Genomic DNA, 23,297 nt, shown 5'->3' on the forward strand with positions numbered 1-23,297 from the left:
TTAAATGTGAATATTACATGTATTTTCCTTTATAAAATCCAAATTAGATATTGGTGGAGACATAAGATTGCATACTTAATTATTTTTTATAGAGCAGTTAAATTGGTTTGTGTGGCAATAGAATGGGAAGGAAGAATATTTATTCTCAGATTTTGTAGTTAAATTTATTGTTGGGAAGGTCAAGCAGGGGAATTGCTAGTAAGTTCCGCTGCCCAGATTTGCCAGTTAGAAACTTGATTTCTTTTTTAATGGACATAATTGATGTAAAATAGAGACTAAAAGATATGTAATTATACAGTACAAGTAATAGGTGTTAACTTGTATGGAAAAACAAATAGTATGATGAATAACTTTTCAGATTTGCATTTGTCTGTGGATATTAGCAGTTGACAAAAGATCACACTGTAAAAATGAATTGTGTTCTTTCATAACTGATTTTTCACTAAGTGTAGTTTGGAGTTTGAAATCATATCAGTCCCTTCTGTCTACTTAAAAGAAAATTAACTAGCAAAATAAAGCAGAGTGTGTTGATTCTCCAGATCTGAGATACACTTCAGAAAAAAGACATTTTTTTTGTTGGTTATAAATTTTCTTTCAAGTTTACTTACTTGTTAGGGGCTGCTGTTAATTATACATGTTGCAAAGAAATGAAAAGTGAATCATTGGCAAAAAAATTTTTAGACATTCTATCATTTTTATCCATGAATTCTTCTCTTTCCTGTCCGCATACTTACTTCCTTGTGAAGTGTAGCGTAAGTCATCTGAGCGATGAGGATTGAAACTGGTGCTGGAATAGCTTGCTCTTTCACACTGTGCAGACATGTTTTTTTGGTTTATAATGTTCTGGTAGAATCAGAGAAATAAAATTGCAGTTTGTAGTCTTTAATTTGGTGGGATTGTAACACTGCAAGAGAAATAGGGATTTTAAAACATAAAGCTAGTGACCATTTCAGAAGAGAACTGTGTTGTTTTTCTAAGGGGTAGATTCTTATTGTCCTACAGTGTTGTAAAAAATTAAAAACTTTGTAAATAAAAAAGGAGTGCCAGACAATTTAGTAGCATTTCATAATACAGCATGATGAGAACTTGGTAAAAGAAAGGCAATCTATTAACCTTGCTTTTACTGGGAAGACCTTCAGCTGAATTACCAGAGTTGTGTTCAATGTAAAAGCCTTGACCTTAGAATAAAAGTACATGTTCTGGAACCCTCATTTTTAATTTAAAAAAAAAAAAAAAGTTGCATTGAAAAGATGAGCAAAAATGCTTCCTCCCCTGTCTGAAATAAAAATTGGTTGTAATTTATCTTTTTGCTTGCATACCATCTGCACCCCCCCGGCACAGCTCAGTTTCAGCAAGGGTGGTACAGAAGTCCATGTGCACTGCAAATGTTTGAAATACTGGCAAAACAATTTGATAGGGAACCTGTGGTAAGTTTTCTGAACGTCTTTTACAAGTGGATGTGTCAGCACCATGTGTGTTTGTACACCTGGTACAGTGACTTGCTCTGATTCATGGACTGTATCATGTCTATGTTAACATTGGGCTTAGGAATCTCAGTCATATACCTATGAGGCTGGTGCTGTGCAGCTGTGGGACAAAGTGATGTTCCCTGCCTCCAGAGAGCTTACAAGACAAGACTACAGGTGAGCAGAAGTAGGTAAAAAAATATGCTGAAGAGTGGCAAGAAAAGGGTGCATTGCAGGCAAGAGCTGTAGTGGAGGACCAGTCTCTGACTACTGTCCTCTCCTGTGAGTCTGGTGGAGAGGGGGTTTTCTGGCATGGAGGAGAGAGCAGGGTGATGTTGGGAAGCTTTGCCGAGCATGAAGGCTGTGCCTATGTGCAAATGCAGCTGTCAGAGAGCTTAAGGAGGGAGCAGTGGAGGTGGATGTCGTGGTGGGAGCAGAGGCAGGCACTGACCTGGTGCCTAGGAAGAGGTGGTTAGTAGGGTGTGATGAGCTGGATGGAGAGCTGGACAGTGGGTCTTGCAGAGTGCACCAGCAGGTTGTCTCTGCAGCCAGATAGACTTTGTCAAGGGAAAAGAAGGTTGTGGTGATCGAGGCACAGCTTGGGTGAGAGTTTTCCCTGTGTGACTGGATTAGAAAGGCCACCTCTACAACAGAACTGCAGGAGTCTGAAGAGGCAGAGTCTGAATGGGTGAGCCCCAAAAGAAGTTGCAGTCAGATGTGCTGTCCCCAGTGTGGAGGGACAGGCCTACTTGGGGCTGATACCAGTAGTGCCTGAGAAGGGCAGAGAGGTTGAGGGTCACCATATCAATGCTTTAAAAGAGGTAATGGTGAGCTATGGATAGAAACTGATCTATGACTTTAATTACTTTTATGGTTTTCACCCACGTTGCTGTCATTAACATTAACAAGGTCCTTTGTAACTGGTACTACTGCATGCAGACAGATGGCTTGGACTACTTTTTATCTCCTGTTTGGTCAAGAGCTGAAGGCCCTTGTGGGCAGCAGCAGATGACAGTCATTTCAGTGGAATCCTTCTGCTGGGGTCCTTTTTGTGTCTATACTGGCTTAAAAGTCACTTTTTGTATCCAAAAGCACAGCTATTAAAATCTTGCAGGTTGCAAGATTGAGTCGGCAAGAGTCCATGAAACAGTGCAAATTCACTTTAAAAAATTACATATTAGCCTTTTGATTACTAACATGCTTGTAGCCTTGGGTTAATCTTGCAGAAGGACCCTCCGGTCCCAATCTGTAGAAGTATTAGCTATTGCAGTCATTACCAGCATCTTCTAATAAGACTGACCAACTCTTCACATGTCAACTAAACATTCAGCTTCAGGCCTGTCTGTCATTTATCACAGAGCTGGGGACACTGAGCAGCGTTAAATTAAAACTGCTGTCCCTCCTGTAGCTCTGTATATGTCCTTAAAAATATCAGCATGGAGTGAGTGAGGCAGCAGATAACATTTGGAATGGCAAAACAATACTTTCCTGTCAAGACTTTCATGGATACAAAACACCTAGTAAAATGTCATGTGGATTGTATGCGTAAAATTATTAAAAAACCAAGAGGCAGTAATTAAAACTTTCTGAATGAAAGGAGGTTCCCAGACTTGAGTAACAGCCTTTTTTTAATTTACTGCTACTTCTCCTTATCCTTCTGCTGATTTTCAGCTTTGTGGCAGTTGGATGTATTGTTCTCATTTATTGTGTTTTATAATTGCATATTCATCCAGCTCTCACTGCAAAGCTGGATGCTTTGGCTTTGTTTTCCCTCCCTTAAATAATTTATATGTAAGGTTCAGCAAATGGAACCTCGCTACTTGTGTGAAGCTGCCATTTAACCATGAAGTGAAATGCTTTTATCGAGTTTGCCCTGCAGATACGGTCCGCTGTGGCAGTGCTGTCCATATTTGGTGGCTGTGCAAGGAGAGCCAGGTGGTGCTGTAAAGCATAGCACAGTGAAGCGTGGACAGATCTAGGTTTGACATTTGTCATCCTGTACTGCTAAAGGGAAGAGAAAAATCTGCTTTTCCATATGCTTATGCTTTAATTTTTGCCTGCAGTTTTGTCCAGATGGCCTTGTGAACATTGTTTACTTTAAGATGCTGTCCCAGATGTTTTTGAATGCCGATGGATAAATGCAACAACTGTGATATACTAATACACAAATTATTTACACAATTTTGGCTTCCCCCCCCCTCTTTTTTTTTTTCCCCTCCTTTTTAACCATCTCTTCTCCACAGCACCACTCTGTGTGGCACACTTTTCTGAGGTGAAGAAGTCTCTATTTACATAATTAAATTTCTGAGAGTGAGCAGTGCCTTTGAGTTGCAGACAACTGAAGCTCCCTTTCTCCTGCTGCGATTCATTTGGAGCTCTTGTGGGTGGGCAAGTCTCAGACACTGTAGCATGCCCCTTGTAAGCCTGTCAATTAAAAGGTGTTGCTGCATGTAGCCCATAAAACAGTGATTGTTTCAGGGTGTGAGCAGCTCCCAAGCTGGCTGTCGTTTGTTGCATTCAAAACCACTTCGCTTTCTGAAGGAGAACTTGGTCTCTTACTTTGCCCTTGTACTGTCTTAATTTTCCACACGAGTGGAAAGGAGAGTATTTTAAAGCTGTGTAAGCAGTATTACTAAGAACATGTAAAAATGTTTTTAAACAGCAAAGCACCTTTAACTATGTTTTGACAAACTCGGATACAATTTGGAAAAATAATTATGCCTTGATGGCACTACAGGGTGCAGACAGACTGCATCAAAGCTTGTTGCTAGATACAATAGATATTTTAATGACTTATTTTTTATTTAATTATATTTTTTCATCTTCTAAGCAAGAAGCTACCTAGGAGTGTACATAAAAGAACCTTTTGGCATGAGCGTTTCATTAATGTAAATAAGACTGTTAGCTATTTCTCAAGAACACTTTAATGAGACTTCAATGTGAAACTCATTAGAACAAATATATGAATTCATATGTCAAGGCAGAGATTGCAGCATCGCAGTTCTTGGCATCTATTAAGTCCATAACTCGTTTACATTGACATGCATTGTTAATCAATATTTAAGACACTGCAGATGTCAGTAGTGTTCATATTTAGTCCTGCAACCATGACAATATGAAAGTTGCTAGTAGAATTTGAGGCTAAATATTATTATCTCAAGTCTTCCCATTACCTCTAGGCTACAAGTTAATGACTGTCTAACTTTGCTGCCCCTTATCTATTTAAATAATAAGGGAAATAGGGAGATATGTGGATGTTATACTGGTAGCATATTCCATTGCAGTTTCATAAAATTGTTGCTGTTTGAAATTAAAACACTAGCATTGCATATATGTGGGTTGTGTTATCAGTTCCTCAGGCTGTGACAAAGGGAGGTGGGTCAAGGAGCAAATGTGGTGTTAGGGAAAACTATTAACAGAAACTGTTGACTGGGTTGTATGAGGCAAGTCAAACTGTGCCGTAATTGAGAAAGACTTGCGGCACTCAGGTGGTAACTTTTGGTTATGTCTCATCAAATGCACCACAAAGCAGTCCTTGTGTGGTGTTTCCAGTGTGTTGAATGACTGTATATCTTAACTGCCTGTTGTTAATAAACTAACAGAGCCTGTTTACGTTATTTATTGCTTGGGTAATTGAAGAAGTTACAGTCTTATGGGACAGTGTGATTATTGTGGAAGGTTTGGTTGGGTATATGCACTTGTTGGGGGGATATTTTTTCCCCAGGGGTTTAACTGCTGATGGTTTGTTTTGTTTTGTTTTGTTTTAAAAGATTGCGTAAAGCAGCTTAGAGTACCATCAAAGTATCCTTCTGCATATGATAAAAATGATAAATGGAACCCATGGAAGGACTTGATTGATTAAACTGTGCAATTACATAGTAATATTAAACTGTAGTTTAATTACAGGTTCATCAAAAATCATACGACTCCGTGAAGAAAACAGTGAAACAAGTGAAATACTGAAAGGAAAAAGTTCTGCTAATGGTGCATCAGTTCCAGTTAAAGGAATAAATAATTTAGGAAATACGTGCTTTTTTAATGCTGTCATGCAGGTAAGATGGAAAAATCATACAGCTTTCTTGTAATAGATTTCAGAAGTGATCTGTATAAACGGTGAACTTCAGAAGAGGTTCTGGCTGTTACCAGTTTTCATTCTGCTTTCTGAAGGACCTTTTCAAATTCTTTTTATTCCTTGCTATCCAAGCAATATTTCTTGTTATAACAAAAAAAGAATTCCTGGATCAGTAGCATTTTTCACAGTAATGAGACAAATGAAAATGTCAAGTGTTTTACACACTGCATATGTGTGTGGGTTGTACTCTAGCTTATGGTTTTATTTGTAGTTCAGCATTAGGCAGTCATGAGTAATGCACAGTATTTACCATACTGGTGGGTGTGAAAAGTGGTACTTTATGCATAATGTAAATGTCTGCACAGTGCATTGTGATAATTTTAAGCCCCTGCAATGAGTGCAGTTATAAAAGTACTTGTATTGATTACGTTGGGGTTTTTTTCCTGACCAGAATAAGAGGAGTGAGCTATACTAATAGACTTTTATTGATGTTGAGTGTACAATTAATCCAACGTCCTCAAAAAAAGCAGCAGCCTTAGTGGGTTTTGTATTGGACTATCCTATTGCTTGTCAGTTGAGCAGAGACATCTGTATGTCTGCAGGCAGGAGTGAACAAAGGAGAGAAGACTGCTACAAAGATGTTCTGAAGTGGCACTGTTTACCTTGTGTTTATGGTGGTGATTACAAACCTCAGCAAAGAAATAGTAAATTTGTAAGGAGCAGAATTACTGCACATTGTCCTCTATCCATACTTGGGGCATTGTAGAAACCTAAGTGATCTGCAGTCAGAGTTAACCAAAAATAAAGAAACAAAGCTGAGATATGTTGAGTTGGTTTCTCTCTTAAATTCAGAGAGGTAATGCTTTTCAGTGTGCCAAAGCCTTTGTGCCTCTTGGGGCACAATGAGGGGGACTGCAGAGCTTAAAAGAAACAAGTATTTCTGATACTAATGTGCTCACCATAAAAAAAAACCCTCAACCCCGAACCTTGTTGTTCAACAAAACCAACAAAGTTATTACTAGGAAATTGTTTTGGAATTACAGAAACAGAAGTAGATAAAATTTTAGAAAGAGTGCGAGATCAATGATTTTGGCTCTTATAAGGATTATACCTGCTTTTTCTAGTGGTCTGATTTAAACCTCAGTTGTACATTATGAAATATATCTGGTTTTGTGTGTCCCTGAAGCTATAATTTGTAACTAAAGAAAAATGTATAGTTGAAAGGTCATCATGTGTTTCTTGTTTTTTTTTTTTTAAGAACTTGGCACAGACTCACGTACTAAATGAACTGATGTATGAGATGAAGGAGAAAGGAACAAAGCTAAAAATCTGTCATACTTCAGACTCCCAATTGGTGAGTATGAAGTGAGGAATACAAATCAGGGGAAATGGGGGAAGAAGCTGTAGGATGGAAAACTGCATCTCTGTTAAAGACACACTCTTACCCTTCCATTTCTTTTGCCTTTTAATTGTTTAACTGGTTTATGATACCAGTGAACTCACTTTTTTTACAAAATTTAATTACTCAGCTCTGGAGGAGGAGTAGTAAACACTTCCTTTCATATTTTGTGACATTGACGTAGCAAATAATGCCTGACCTTGAGAAAGAGTGGCTGGATCATTTTTTTCAGTACGAATGTGTGATACAGGAAATAGTGTATTTGGTTCTAGAAAGTGTTCATGAAATATTTTATTCCAGTCTGTCCCAGCCCTTCATAGATAAGGCTTGTAAAATTTATTATGTGCTTTAAGGTCCAGAGGATTAAACTGAGAGAAGCAAAATTTCAGTGACGACCACTTTTCTTGTCCTCAAGCTCATTGCAGGCATATGGGAAAGAGACTGCTGTGGTTATTATCAAAATAATACTCTGCTGTTCCTGGTCATGTCTTAGAGACTTGGGTTTTCATAATATGTTGTTGGCAATAAAGATAATACCCTTGTCCCTCTGCTAGCTAAAGCGAGCAGTTTACAGAGGATGTTTTTTTCTTTTTCCTCTTTTTTTTCTTTTTCTGCTGTTTCTGGGAGTTTCTGGTGGCAGTGAGGGTTGAGGGGTGGGATTCTGTTCCGGATACCTCTGAAATGAACATGATTTCTGTATCTTGCTGTTAGTGATGTTAGTAGCTTCTCCCAGTGAGAACAGTGTGAAATTCACAGCATTGCTGTCTGTATTTCCTCCAGTGGCAGTTCTGAGCGGCAGCGTGTTTCACTGAGTTATCCTGAGCCACAGCAGAGGTCTGGAGCTTGTTTGTGCTCAGAGGCTTAGAAAGCCAGTGGTACATTGGCTTACACTTGATGTGAAACTTGCACAACCATAAGGTTGAAAGATTTATTTTTTCCTTTAATGACAATGCTTGCAATGTAAGTAAGATCTTTGGAGCAAAACCTGTGTTTTCTAGTTTTTGTATGTCAACACAAAATTAAAGGGCAGCAGTAGTCTAATAGTAATGTAGAAACTCCCAGCTTCCCACTTGGTAAAGGGCATTTTTCCACCTTCTGATAGTCTGTATAATGCAAATAGTTTATATTTGTGTGTATCCATAGCGCTTATGTTTTGTGTGGATCTGCTTTCTGGATAAGGCAGCTTCTCTAACTGTTTGTCTGGCAGTTGTAATCTGTTTTTGCAAGAGTCGGGCCAGCTGGCAGGAAGCACTGTGGTCATTTATGGACCTGGAGCGTTAGGGAGGACTGGCGACCTGTGTCTCTGTTGAGGCACACGTGGCATGTAGGCAGTGCAGGAATATCTCCTACTCGAAGACTGGCTTAGATGGCTGATGGCTGGCTCCTTCCAGCCCCAGGACCTGCTGTCCAGGGTGAATCTCACACCGGGAGGGGCTGTGTGGGATGCACCTCGTGCCTGTCCCCCGCTGTCATGGCGGACCTGTGGGGTCTGCTGTTGGGGTCTGCTGTTGGCTCCTGCTGTGAACCACGGCTGGTCGGCCTTCCCAGCGCCTGGTTTCTGGTGGAACAGCATATGTTCCAGTGGCTGTAGGAAGTGTGAAAACTTTGGTGTGTGGCTTTCCTAAGGTTAAGTAGACTGAGTGCCACTGAGCTCTGTCTGATGCTGGCCGACAGAGGAGGTCACCTGTGTTGTCTCTCCAACTGAATTTCAGTGCCCGTAGTAGTAAGAGTAAAGCAGGTAATACAGGAGGTAGTCTGTTTTTGTGAGACAGACTGGTTCATTGGCATGCCTGTTTCCAAAACTACTGGTTACCAGCCAATTTGCTTGACAGAAATAGTTTGGTTTTGCAACTATTACTGCTTAAATAATAAGTTTCCTTTTCAGCTATTCCAATCATGTAGGTCACATCAACATTAAAAAACCCCAACAAACCAAATACTTTTAAGAATGAAAGTTATGTTGTTCTTTGTCATAAATGTACTAACTTGAAATAAGTCTTGTGTGTCATTAACTGTGAAATCTGATGTGCAATTTACCTTTGCTTTGAAGGATCCTTTGGTGGTAAACCTCTCCAGTCCAGGACCTTTGACTTCAGCAATGTTCTTGTTCCTTCACAGCATGAGGGAGGCTGGAAGAGGCCCTCTTTCTCCCAAAGTGCTGTTCAGCCAGCTTTGTCAAAAGTATGTATTGCCAGTATCTTTTACTTTATTTATTTTTAATTTCCAGTGATACGTTTCTCAGTGTGCCATGTCTGTTGCCTTTTCTGAGGTGCCATTAGATTTTTACTGGGCAGTCCAGAAAATGTCATCTTCATGTTTTAGAGTGGCAGGGCTCCTTCTTGTGCTCCAGGGTTGTGCCTGCTCTGCTCTTCATGAAATACATGGCCCAGTCCATAATCAATGACTTTCAGTGGGCTTTGAACAGAGTGTGAGGGGGCAGAAGAAGGCATGGTAAAACTGAAGGAAATAGAATTACCTTTCAAGTTTTATTGTATATTAGCATAAAGCTGTGCTAATACTGCAAAGTTTATGTAGGTATTTTGAAAAAAAAATGGTAAGCTTTTAAATGGAAAACCTCTGCTATGACGTCTGACCTTGGCATCAATTCAGAATTAAAAAGAGTCTAACAAGTAAGTACTTGAAGCAATACTGAAATGGCATATGGCTCCAGATTGCAAAGAGCTTCCAAGCCCTAAAGAAAATCCTGTTTCTTGGTGTGGAAAATGTTTACAGTGGTGCTTTGTAGGTGCCTTCAATTATGATGCAAACAACCTTGCTTTTTAAAACACCTGTGGAAGACCTATTTAAAAGTTGATACAAATATTTAATTATTGACTTTACAAGTAAAAGGAACTGTAGAAGCAGAGTAACTGAAGGATGATATTGCTGAATCTTACATTTAAAAATATTAACAATGCATGTTAATTTATTTGCTACAGTATTCTTGCATGGAATTTTAAGTAGAAGAAAAGTTGCAGCCTCCTACCATGGCATTCCAGGGCAACCTCACTGTGCAAGCATGGGTTTAAAATATGTTATAAAGAAACAAAAGCTTTTAAATTGTCCCTGCTCTAGTCTAATTCTGATAAAGAAATTGGTTATTACTTTTTCTTTATCCTCAAAATTCAAGTTCAGAAACATGATATTATATTTTTTCTATTGCACTTTACTTCTTTTTGATTCTTTTGAGCTATAAAAGGAAATGTGTACTAAGTGTCATTATAGTGATTTTGAGTTAAACAGCAGTGTTCTTTGTTTAGTATTATCTACCTGGAAGAAAAATGTATAGGGAAGAAAAATATGTTTCCTCACTCTTACTCCTGTTTCAGGGCTGAGTCCAAAATGTGATTATAAGAACAAAATTCGGATGACAAATAGAAGGGAAATGATTAAATAGGAGCAGTAGGGGTTTTTTTTCTCTGTAAGTATTAAGGATAGAAAGGAAAAGGTGATGTAAAACATGTTTTAAAGACCACTTTAGTAAAATCATTGTAAAATAAAAAGGATGCAGTGCACTTTGGATGGCACTGTATTTTTGTAGTGATAGCTATTCAGTATCTGCTGTTGTGTGTGTGTGTTTGTATTTCTGTAGTCATCAAGTGATGGCTACACAATGAATCGGTATTAAATCCCAGTTACCTAGATGTTCTTTTGTTTGTTGCTGTTTTTTGGTCTGTGAGATGGACATACGCTTCAACTACCAGCTAAAATTGAAACATGTTTTTCAGTGAACAGCAGACTTTTGCTGTTTAGACAAGTATCTGCCAGCTTCTGCCATCTCTTGCTTTCATCCCTATGTCTTAACATTTGTTAGCCTTGCAGAACACAACTTAGATACAAATCCTTTACTAGCTCTTCTATCAAAACCAAAAGTCTCAGCCACATCCTGGTGTTCAGGGGCAGTAAGTGCCTGCACATGTATGATAGAATATTTTGGTCTTTTGACTATTTTGTTATTGATGGTGACATAAGCAAGAGAGAAGAAAGGGAGAATTTTGGCAAATTAAGCAATCTGCAGTGGTGGAAGTAAGAGAATGGGAAATCTTTACCTTTGCAGACTGAATACGCTTACTATATATTAACTTAAACAATATGAATGGAGTGTTCTGTCATGCCATGGTAATAAAGCCTTTTTTCATTTTTAAAGTTTGCATTCTCCTCTTTGAAAAAGCAGAAATGAAAAAGAGAGAATGGAAAGACGAACTTCTGGAGGGCACACTTCGGCCCGTTTAGGAGTGTGGGTGAGTGTGGGTGATGGAGTCAGGTCGCTTGGCAGGCAGTCCTAAAGAGCAAAGGAGTCCAGGAAGGCTGGACATCCTTCAGGAAGGAAATGCTAAAGGTGCAGGAGCAGGTGGTCCCCATGTACTAGAAGATGAGCTGGTAGGGAAGACGACCAGCCTGGCTGAACAGAGAGCTTTGGCTGGAACTCAGGAAAAAAGGAGAGTTTCTGACCCTTGGAAGAAGGGGCAGTGCACTCAGGAGGACTACAAGGGTGTCGTGAGGTTATGCAGGGAGAAAATTAGTAGGGCCAGAGGCCAACTAGAACTTAGTACGGCTACCACCGTAAAAGGCAACCAAAAATGTTTCTATAAATACATTAGCAACAGAAGGAGAGCCAAGTCCATCCTTTATTGGATGCAGGGGGAAACACAGTGAGACAAAGGCTGAGGAAAAGGCTGAGGTGCTGAATGCCACCTTTGCCTGAGTCTTTCATAGTAAGACCAGTTGTTGTCTGGGTACTCAGCCCGCTGAGGCAGAAGACAGGGCTGGGGAGCAGAATGAAGCCCCCATGATCCAAGGGGAAATGGTCAGTGACCTGCTGCATCACTTAGACACACACAAGCCTATGGGGCCGGGTGGGATCCACCCGAGGGTGCTGAGGGAGCTGGCAGAAGTGCTCACCGAGCCCCTTCCCATCATTTATCAGCAGTGCTGGCTAACCAGGGAGGTCCCAGTTGAATGGAAGTCAGCAAATGTGATGCCCATCTACAAGAGGAGCTGGAAGGAGGATCCAGGGAACTACAGGGCTGTCAGCCTGACCTCGGTGCTAGGGCAGGTTATGGAGCAGGTCATCCTCGGTGCCGTCATGTGGCACGTACAGGACAAGCAGTAGGTGATGATGTCCAGCCAGCATGGGGTTATGAAAGGCAGGTCCTGCAAGACAAACCTGATCTCCTCCTGTGACAAGGTGACCTACTTGCTTAGTGGATGAAGGAAAGGCTGTGGGTGTTTTCTACCTGGACCTTATTAAAGCCTTTGACACCATCTCCCACAGCATACTCCTGGAGTAACTGGCTGCTCATGGCCTGGGCGGGTGTGCTGTTCTCTGGGTAGAATCCTGGCTGGCTGGCCGAGCCCAGAGAGCGGCGGTGAATGGAGTTAGATGCAGTCGGTGGCCGGCCACAAGGGTGTTCCCCAGGGCTCAGTACTGGAGCCAGTTCGGTTTAATGTCCTTGTCAATGATCTGGGTGAGGGGATTGAGTGCACCCTCAGTGAGTTTGAAGATGACACCAAGCTGGGGGCAGTGCTGATCTGCTGGAGGGCAGGAAGGCTCTGCAGAGGGATCTGGACAGGCTGGATCGATGGGCTGAGGCTCAGTGCCGGGTCCTGCCCGTGGGTCACACCAGCCCCACACAGCGCCACAAGCCTGGGGAAGGGTGGCTGGGAAGCTGCTGGGGGGAAGGACCTGGGGGTGCTGGTTGACACCCAGCTGAACATGAGCCAGCAGTGTGCCCGGGTGGCCAAGGGGGCCAACAGCATCGTGGCTTGTGTCAGACACAGTGTGGCCAGCAGGACCAGGGCAGTGACTGTCCCCCTGTACTGGGCACTGGTGAGGCCGCACCTTGAATCCTGGGTTCAGTTTGGGGCCCCTCACTTAGAGGTAGATGTAGAGGTGCTGGAGCGTGTCCAGAGAAGGGCAACGGAGCTGGTGAAGGGTCTGGAGCACAAGTGTTATGAGGAGCAGCTGAGGGAACTGGGGTTGTTTAGCCTGGAGAAAAGAAGGCTGAGTGGGGACCTTGTTGCTCTCTACAGCTGCCTGAAAGGCAAGTGGGCAGGTGGGTGTCAGCCTCTTCTCCCAGATAACAAGTGATAGGGCAAGAGGAAACGGCCTCAAGTTGTGCCAGGGGAAGTTTATATTGGATATTAGGAAAAATTTCTTTGCCGAAAGGGTTGTCAAGCATTGGGACAGGCTGCCCAGGGAGGTGGTTGAATCACCATTTCTGGTGCTATTTAAATGATTTGTAGACGTGGCACTTAGGGACATGGTTTGGTGGTGGACTTGGCAGTACGAGGTTAATGGTTGGACTTTGTGAAAAGGTGTTTTCCAATGTAAATGAGTCTATGATTCTATGATTGCAGGAGTCCCAACTAGGAAATCTATGTTACTGCAGCATTCTCTGTAAACTGCTTTTTGAATCCTGCCAAGAAGTTGTGTTAGTAAAGTAATCTTAAATGAATATACTACTTGCCTTCACATGCATTAGCACAAACTCTTAACTTTAGACAGCATCTTTCCTAAAGAGATGGCAGGATGAATGTGTATAAGGGAGAACTACACTGGAAAAAATTGTATTTCAGAGAGATGTCAGAGAAAGACAGTTAACTATGGGGGACAAAGGCATGGGGAAGGGCTTAGAATGTTTTGTTTTCATATATTTTATGTAAAAGTTTGCTGACTCCAGTTGCAATCTTATTTTTGTCTTTTTTAAAATTTTAAAATTAATTTTTTTTTTTAAATTAAATTTTAAATTCTTTCCCTTTCACAGATCTTGCTGTCTCATTACCACTCTAGAGTATATGATCATACCTTTCTTCAGTAAAGAACTTATGAAGCACATTGTGCAGATAGTATAGGATGTACTTGTTTGTGATGAGTTGGACTTGGTGACCCAGAAATTGTGTTCCCAGTCTTTACCGTAAGATTATTTTGAACAGTTGCTTGTAGCTTGAGTAGTCATGCAGAATACAGACTTTTTGCTTAATACTTAGTGTAGTTACTTCCCAGTCCTACTAGGCTTCGTACAAATGTGAATGGTTGAAATGCTGAAGCTGTGAGCAGCTGATGGTATGCTGCTATTCTTCATATACTTAGATCTATCTACTTGTCAGGACTGTTACAGTGTGCTGCCTAGCCAAAAAGTAACAGCAATTTCCTAATAGCATTTTTCTCATGTGTAGCAGAAGGCTGGTCCTTTAAAAATGATTGCTTTTCCCTGATGACACAATTGGTTTATATATATAAAAATACACATAGATTTTGATTAAATTGGTATTGACGATTCTGGGTGGTTTTTTGTTTTTTAATCTTTTAACTGAATGGTGACATATTTTCATTTGGATCAGTCGATGCAAGATATAGTAAGGGTAGTCGTATAATTTAACACCTGACACTTGCCCTCATTTGGAGTTCAGTACTGGAATAACACTTCCGAGTTTGATGTCCAGAGCTGCTTTTTTTAATGTCATTGTAGGACTTCAGGACTCCACCTGCTTCAGATGTTGTAGTATGCAAGAGTTTGAATGCTCACATTTGAACTGGGTATCCTTAGTCAAAAATTGAAAAGTGCTCAGTAAAAAAGACCTAAGAAAGCAAGGAAGGAAGGAAGAGCTAGAAAGGAGTGTGTGAAGGCATGTAGGAATGAGCTAGCTGTGGGCAAAGAGCCTGTAAAGAAAGGGAGCCAGGACTGCCTTGGTCAGCTGCAGCTCTGGCATGGTACTGGGCGGGATCCCAAAATCTGCAAGTGAGAAATTGCAAGTGGATACATGTTTACTGCTCAAAAGCTGTAAGAGAACTGGGACACAGTGCTTTCAACTGTGAACTGCTTCTTTAAGAGTCTAGGGAGATCACAGTGTGAAGTTCATAGTCTTGTGTATGAAAGGGTATTTGTGGTACCCTTTTTTATTAAATAACAAAAGAAAAAATGATACTGAGTGTTAATTTTATCAAGTGGTGGGGTAGCCAGGTTGAAGAAGGGGAGAAGAAGAAAAGAAATGGATGAGTCTTTCTATAGCAACTGTTTAGCGTCTGGTACTAATTCATCCACTGTTAATTTTGTTAATGTTGCAGCTGTCAGATGTTTTGTGAGGACAGATTGTGAGCATAACTATGGGGCCCTTCTGTTGGTTTTCCACTATGCTGAATATCAGGACTGCAGACTTCTGACTTGTCTGAAGACATAGTGACTAATGCAATACTGATGTATTAAGAGGACAGAAATTTTATTTTCTTTATTTGTTATGATTGAATAATTTTATTGGTGGAAGAAGCCTTAGATTTGTGTAGCAAGTAAATATTGCAGCATATAAGTGATGAGTCCAGAAAGTAGTTACAGAATTTAGATGCTCAAACCTGCACCAAACAAGTATTTAGAGGGGCATTATATTGCTACATTAACATGCAGGAGAAAATACTTGCCTAACAAAGGTTTTATTGGTGGTCACAAAATATACGTAGGTCTTCCTTCCTCAAGGAGTATTCATCCTTCCTTCTCAGGTGCAGAAGTCAAGACAGAGGTTGGGACTGACAGAACAGAGGTCATGTGCAGTTAGGACTATGGATTGCTTTTAGAGGGAAGCCTAAACAATGCTTGGAGCATTCTGCATTTATTACTTCTAAGAGGAAATGCTAAGGGAAACTGAGGTAATGTTGTACCAGATTTAGGGGGTGAAGGAAACAGGATTTTTCTCATTAATTAGGAGTCTTCCTGAGCTTTTAACTTTAAAATGATATTGCTGTGGAGAAAAATCTCTTTTTGGAAAAGATTTCCAGCTTGCTTATTTTTCCCATTTGGCTTTTACCATTTAAAGATAATAGCAGCAGAACACACAGCTGATGTTTCCTTGACCAATTGTGAAGAATTATTTGGGATCACTGTTGTGACGCCATGTGCCTTGCTGCTGGTGCTGTGACATGTTCAGAAGCTCTGTGACAGAGGAGATTGAACCTTGTTCATGCAGCAGCAGTGGAGGGATTGTACATCTTTAGTTCAGTTAGCTTTGTTGGAGTTCCCTTAATTTTAGGAACAAATTAACAAGCTGGATGGGTGAGGTTTATGAGTGCAAGGTAGATTAATTGCATATATAAGTAGTGTGCATTGGCAGGCATCATTTGCACTTGCTCCTAAGTTTTTTGTTCATTTCATCCACTCAGGAGGAAAACCTGTACAACATTTGGGACAACCCAAGTATTTGCAATCTGTGTGGTATTGGTGAGCTATGTAAGCAATGCTTGTAGATACAATGAAGGAGAAAACCAATAATTTCATTAGGTACATTGGAGGTGTATCCTCAGTACCAATGTTCATGTTAACCAGAATAGCGTGTTACAAGGTAAAGCCAGGTTGGAGCTTTAGGGAGAGGTAACAAAAATAGGAAGCTTTCAGGTCAAGAGGGACATGAATATTGGGAGTTTAGGCAGGAGAGGACATGAAAAGGAGGCATGACAGCAAGAGAAGAAAATAAATGATAGAAGATAAATTAGCTGTGCTTATTTAACTGCCCTCATAAGAGTTCAAGGAGCTGTCTGTGAAACTGAAGGGCAACAGATTTAGAGCCAGGGGAAAAAAAAAGTGGTTTTTTTTTAAAAACATATTATATAGAGTTGACCTGTGGAACTTTGCCATCACAGAGCACTATTAAAAATCTTAGCAAGACTTAAAGGAAGAAAGAAAAATTAGATGTTCATATAAAGAGAAATCTTTTTTTGTAGGGGTGCAAGACTTCACGCCTAAAGGCCTTCACCTTTAGGTGCCAGCTAGTAGGAAGAAATTTCCTGAGACAGTTATTTCCATTACTTGTTAAAAAGACCTGTATTTTCCTCCTGATGGTCAAGTGGGAAATAGCTCTGCTGTGGCATGTCAGCTATTGTGTCGGTTCAGAGCTACTTCTAAGAAGTGCTTTTTGCTCAGGTACCAGAGTTCTGGTGCATCGTAAGAGAGTAATGTTTCCTCACTTATCTTCAGGGAGAAGGTGAGACAGGAAAAGATGGAATTAATCAGACAGCACATCCAAACAAGAGCTAAGTGCTGTCTATCCATGCCATTGAGATAGGACAGGGATGTCTGGTGTTGTTACTTGTTAGTTACATGAGGGGGCAAGCCCATGTTTGGTTGGGTTTTTTCTTGCCAAGTACCTCATGGTAGCAGAGCTCTTACGTCTGTGAGGCAGATGTAGAATTTAGCTCTCTTTTCTGTATAGTGCTGCATATAACTTGGGATCACTAATGAGAGTGATTGCTTTAGGAAGAACAAAACTTTACATTCTAGCTGTTCTGTAATGGCAGTGAATACATACTCAATAATGTCACTTGGAAAGGTAAGTCCTGTGAATTGTGGTAGCTTTTATAACTGGCCCTTTGCATGCTTTTTTGGAACTTTCATTGGTAACTGCTCAGTCTTGAGAGATGAACATCTTCATCTGCAGATAAACAAAATTTCTTCTCTTAGGGTAATCTTAAGTAAGCATTTTAGTTTGCTTCTCTATAGTGTACTGTAGTATTACAGGGCTTCCTCTGCATTTTGTACCACTGGAAAAAATCAAATAGTATGTTCTGTTTTTCGTTTTCAAGCACTTACTATTGTTCCTAAAGTTTTCCAAGGTATTAGGCTGCTTTCTGCTGAAAGGTGGTACTGATTGAAAGGATGATTTTGGAGAGGATTTTTGTTAGACGGTAAAGGTATGGCAGTTCTGTGCAGTATGATTGAATGACTGTAATTGTATCCCAGTTTTGCTTTTGAAGCAGCTTAATTTCCCTCAGATTAATATTATATAGGAATGAGAAGTATTAATATTTAGAGGACTGGGGTTTTTTTCCTTTTAAGAAGTACGGTATTATGTAGGTTTTGTTATTAAAACATTGCAGGAAGCAGATCATAATGAAAAGTATTTCTTCAGCTGACAGTCAAGCAATTATAACTGGTCTCCAGATGAGTAACGAGAGGCTAGATAAGTGTATGCATGTAGATGTCACAGTTGTCCTTCACCACTTATGGCCATTAGCAGGAGTTCAACCTGTTCTGTCATTATCCTGCTGACACTGTACAACAGGTTGTACTGCATTGGCACTGGCTTCCATATGTCAGCACATCTGTGAGCGGTCAACTCAACCAACCATCTTCAAGTCCCCCACTTTTGCCAAGGATCTTGCTTGAAGCATATTTTCAAGGAGACGAGAGCGCACATCTTTTAGTTGTCAGATTTCTGTGTATCAGCATGTTTTAATTCCTTTTTCCCCCCCTAATACTGGTATGTAAGTGTAGGAGTTTTCCAGTAAATGCATTGTTTGGTGTGAAATTCCCTCCCTCCCTCCCCTTTGTTTATTGTTTTTTTTTTTGGTTTTCTATTGTGGTTTCCCCCCCCGAAAACAAATTCACTGATCTCAAATGTTTTTCCACAGAACATCAGATATTTAGAATTATACACAGCATTACATAGAATGCTATGTACATGAACGACAGATTAACCACATGTTAAGCAGTGTTAATAATAACATCATTTGTCCAAATAAATGAATTAAACCTTACACAGCATCTTTACAGGTCACTTTCTCTGCCACTTCACTTCTAAAGTGGTAGCTGTTACATTCCCATCATCCTTTTTGCCTTTAAAATTCAAGCATGTAGACTGATGTGAGATTGGAAGAAGATACAGTACAAGCACAGAGAATCCTAAATAATCTTGCCCTTGTAGATTCATTATGTGCTAATAAAATGAAGACTTAAGAGAAACAAAAAGCTGCCATGGCTGAGTTAATTTTCCCCCCTTTTCATTTAAGCTAATAAACCCATGTGGAACATGAGTAAACTATTTTCCCTTTAAATATAACTTGTAAATTTCCATCTGAAATGATTACTGCTTGTTCATCAGTGAGAGGTTACACTGCAAACCATAAACAAGTTATGAAAGGTACGCGTGGGGCTTTTTTCTGATTTGTGTCGGAAGATCTAGCTCAGTGAGGTGTGCCTGCTATGAAAAAAACCTCCTGTAACAGTGATGGGTTTTTTGCTTGCTTCTTTCTCAAGTAATTATTGTTTTTCTTTTTTTACTATAATGTCTTTTGCAGTGGCGCTGCGTCTGTGGCAATAAAGAAAAATATAAAAATCCCTATTAGTACCAGGATCCAGGTTGTGTAAATGCAAGGTTTTGTTTTCTTGCCTTACACTGGAGTTACTAATGTGCATATATTGGAGGAGACAGGTTGAATATTCTCATTGATTCTCACTCTCTCATGAAGACTAGAAATTTCTCATAAATAAAACTCATGATAATACTGTGGCTATCTAATTAAGTTTCTCAGAATTGAACTAATTTCAGCATCTGGGTTAAAAAAAAAAAAAAAGAAAAGGATTCTTTCAGATTTCTGGCCATTCAATGAAAGAAACAATGACAAAACTGTTTTAGCAAATTAAAAAGTGAAACTGTACATGTGTTATTTATTTTTTTAATGTATATTGAGTGTTTTATTGGATCAGTCCTTTTCAGAATATATTTGGTTTTTACAATTAATTGGAAACAAAACATTTGTTATTAATAGAAGCAAAAATTCACATTTTAATAATATTAAACAAAATATTTAATTTTTAAGAGGCAAATTTGAAATGTGAATATTTTTTAGATTTTGAAATTGATTTTTGAGGTTGACCTATACATGCAAAAAAATTTTGACTTTAAAAAGAATGCTTTAAAAAAAAATCACCCACTCTGCTGATTCCAGATTTTCAGTAAGCCTCATAGAGCAGCACTGTTAAATCACTTTTAACTAGGGATGTTGTCAACTTTGTGTCAAAAAGTAGGTACAAATACAAATGTAAATCATATTTGTAAATATGGATATGTTGTTTTGCATATGCAGGTCCAGATTTATTCCACTTAATTTTAGGCACTGACCTTAGAAGCCTTGTCACCTTAGATCCTTCTCCAGTTACATCCCAAAGCACCTCCAGCGAGCAGTTCAAAACTGAGACCTTTGTGTTACTATCCTGCCTGTAGCCCAGGGCTGCTGTGCCTTAGCTTGGCAGCTTGACATCTTGCCCAGCTTTAAGTTCTACTGTTGTAGGCACGTTGCACGTCTGATGCATTTTCTGATCGCCTTTAATTTCTCCTGTCTGTGAGCACAAACTTCCAAGGTGAACCTGAGCAGCTTTAGTGTATAAGTGGGAAAGAAACTTCACCTTCAGGAACCCTAGAACAGCTGAGGAGCGTGGCTGGGCAAGTAAGATCATTGTGCCTGGAGAAAATACTGATACATATTTACAGTTGGATGTACTGGTTAGCCAGAGCACACAGTGTGAGGTTGAAAATGAAAACTAGCTATTAAACTATGCATTTAATCAAATGGGGTAAGTAAGTGTTTGGGTTTTTTGGCTGCTCTGCCAGTTTGATAAAATTCCTGCGTGAGCTATGCTCAGCCAGTTGTCTCCTGTGCTAGATCTTGGAAAGGGGTGCACAGGGTTACACCTCCGTGTGCTCTTCTCAGTCTGCAGTGAGAGTCACAGCTGCCATTTGGTGGCATTACTGGAAATGCAAAAAAACATCCTTTCAAATCCTATTTTAGATGAATTGGTCTAGGACTGTAATTGAAGATTTAAAGGGTAAGTTGCCTGGAAAGACAGGTATGGTTTGGCCAGTAAGTTACAGGTAACGTGAATAGAGATATGTTGATACTGAATATTTACGCAGTTTCATTTGGGGCTGCAGGAAGCTGGAGATTGAAATTGTTTAGGAGAAGCCTTCTAGCCATGGTTATCTTAGTAAGAATAGCACCTTAAGGATCTGTCCATATATTCATAGGTGCATTTTTAATTTCTGTGTAATCTGTGCTGCAAAATACGGTATTTAAAGTATATTTAGATGCTGTCGGTAGTAAAGAAGGAGTCTGTGGTTTTTGAATAGCAGTGGTTGGGACTACTGAATGGCTGTTTTATGAACAGATGCAATATCACACCTGTGCAGTTGATTAAAACATCACTGGTGTAAATGGTAGTGTAGTTTGAAACAGATGTTTTTCCTGTTTTGGTTTGTGAGAGTCATACAGATGCTGCTGGTGGTCTAAAAAGATTAAAAAAGAATCACCTTTCCTGTGGAGTCCTTGGTTTTTGTTTGTCCTACATAGTAAAGCGCAAGGGTACAAACTTAGCCAGCATCAGTGTCCCTTCCGTGTCCTTGGGCTGACTCACAAGCTGGCTCGTCTCTGCTGGTGCTGTGGCCAGATACAATGGAGGACGACAGCTTGAAGGAGGGTGTAGTCTGAGAGGACAAGGGTGACACCAGATGTGTATTTGCTAAGGCATGTAGACCCTTTCCTTCGAGACTTTTAATTTATAGACAGGAAAGTTTGGAAGTACGCTGATTTTTTTTTTTAAATAAGTTGTTGCAGTCTTTGGCAATTTAGATGTCTGCTTAACCTGAGTAGCCAGTATGTATTATTCTTTAAGGCGGGCTTGTAGTATGGGAGTTTCAGGCAGTCATTTGCTATCACATATCCAAAAAGTAATGATGTTACTATTTATGCAGAAGCGGTATCTTTTCAGTTGCAGCTCTAATACTGTTTAGCTTGTGTGGATTTCATAAAACAAAAAAACCCTCCTTCATTCAACTTTATTTGTAAAAAGGAGGACTGTGGCACACAGTTATACAAGAGGTACTTACCATTCACCTCACAAACAAAATCACAACTGGAGATGTACAGCCTTGTGCCTTTCTCCTGCAGGCCACGTCACATGCTCAGCCTGAGATGCTGTGCTGGTGTTGTGGGGATGGCAAGGGAAATCCCTGCAGGGGCTGTTGTGCAGGAGCAGTTCTGATGGGCTTGGGGCTGGTTTATCTGCCTACCTGTGCTTACAGATGCAGCATGGGAATGAGGCTTTAAAAGCTTCTTCCAAGTGTTAGAAAGTTTGGATGGAATGGACCAAACTATTACCCATCTTCTAAACCTGATTAGCGCCAGAAAAGAGCATTGTATCTGGATTTTCTTTTTAATACTGGTTATTCAGATTAGTAAAGTAAATGAATGGTGATAGGAAAAGTAGCAATATTAAATTACAGTAACATTGTGGATCATTTATGATCTTCATGGGTTGTCCAGGTAACTTGTTTTTGGTGCCCTCAGGTTATTGCAAAAAAGCTGAAATTTGTGATGTTTTTGTATTCAATATGCACTGGGAACAAATACTTGATATGTTTTGTTGTTGTAATGGGTAAGGAAGGTTCCACTAAATTAGTGGAGAAGACTTGTGAAATTTGAACCTCTGTCATCTCAGATTTCTTTGCTGTCAAAACCAGTTGGGAATACAATTCCCATAAGCAGCTTTTGGGTGGCGGGTGGTGGAATCAGACAGTGCGTAGCCAATTTATTACCTGTCTTTGCGAACACAATAGTTTTTAGAATCTGGATTCAAATGTATTGTTGCAATTAAAACCACTGTAAAGAGATTATCTCATTGGTTTCAGGCTCTTTCCATTTTAGGTATGAAGCTACGTTTTGTTTGCTTCTGGTAATACTACATGTTTTAGTATGAATTTCAGTGTGAAGTATTGTAGTTAGACTGTAGAACAGGAGTTTGGTTGTGGATATTGTGTGAGTTGATAATTCATGATGCTAAAAGGTCTGTTTTTAAACTTCTGTGAAGCAACTCTGAAGAGTAACTCTTACCTAATAATGTAAGAGTGATTAACTTTTCCTACCCAGAAAAAACCTAACTTTTCTGATTAGAAATGCTCTTAGAATGGAGATCCCATGTTTAGAGCATTTATTGCCTATATATGTAATATTAATTGAAGAAATATAGCATAAATAAAAGTAAGTGAATACAGTGTAAATTACATATATCAGGATATCATAATTTTCTCTTAAGTTTTCTTAATAGCATTTAAAATTCATATGCTATGTGTTATTTACCACCTTGCTCATTGACTTACTCATTGTTCAGTAAAATAAAGATTACTGGATTGATTGACTGTGGAGCCATTTGGAAGGGGTGATTATGCATACTTTTGTTTAAGAAGTTAAGAAATTCTCATTTGGATTCTGATGCACAGTTTTTGTTTGCTTGTTTGTTGAATAGCCTTGTGACTTCCATTTCAAGTTCGTGATTTTCCAGTTCAGATTATAGTGCTGTTTCTGGTTTACTGTATACAGACTGTTTTATGTACATTTGAGATTTCTCTTTGATAGAGAGAAGGGTGAGCTAGCAAGGGAGGTTAAGCACTTTGAAAATCTTTTCTCCTCCATGACATTGGGAATGACTGGTGATATAGAAGCACGAGTGTAGTCTGTCAGGACAGTGCTGCTATCATGGATGAAACTCTACTGGCAAAGCTATGTTTTAGTCAAGCCATACCCAACAGGGTCAAAATGGTTCCC

At 39.8% G+C, this 23,297-nt stretch overlaps 1 protein-coding gene across 12 annotated transcripts in view; it reads left to right on the forward strand.

Moving 5' to 3' along the window:
- USP45 (ubiquitin specific peptidase 45) overlaps window positions 1-23,297 on the forward strand; it is a 60,663-nt gene that overhangs the window by 17,132 nt on the left and 20,234 nt on the right. For all 12 annotated transcript variants that reach the window (XR_013928198.1, XR_013928199.1, XM_080388024.1 and 9 more), the window contains 3 exons: window positions 5,373-5,518; window positions 6,797-6,892; window positions 8,988-9,118. Coding sequence is in view for 10 of the 12 variants with exons in the window: in XM_080388024.1 (XP_080244150.1) it covers window positions 5,373-5,518; window positions 6,797-6,892; window positions 8,988-9,118 (373 nt within the window). In the remaining 2 variants the exon portion in view is untranslated. The remainder of the gene's footprint in view (window positions 1-5,372; window positions 5,519-6,796; window positions 6,893-8,987; window positions 9,119-23,297) is intronic.

Source organism: Falco punctatus (assembly GCF_963210335.1).
Source record: "Falco punctatus genome assembly, chromosome: 5".
Lineage (NCBI taxonomy): Eukaryota > Metazoa > Chordata > Aves > Falconiformes > Falconidae > Falco > Falco punctatus.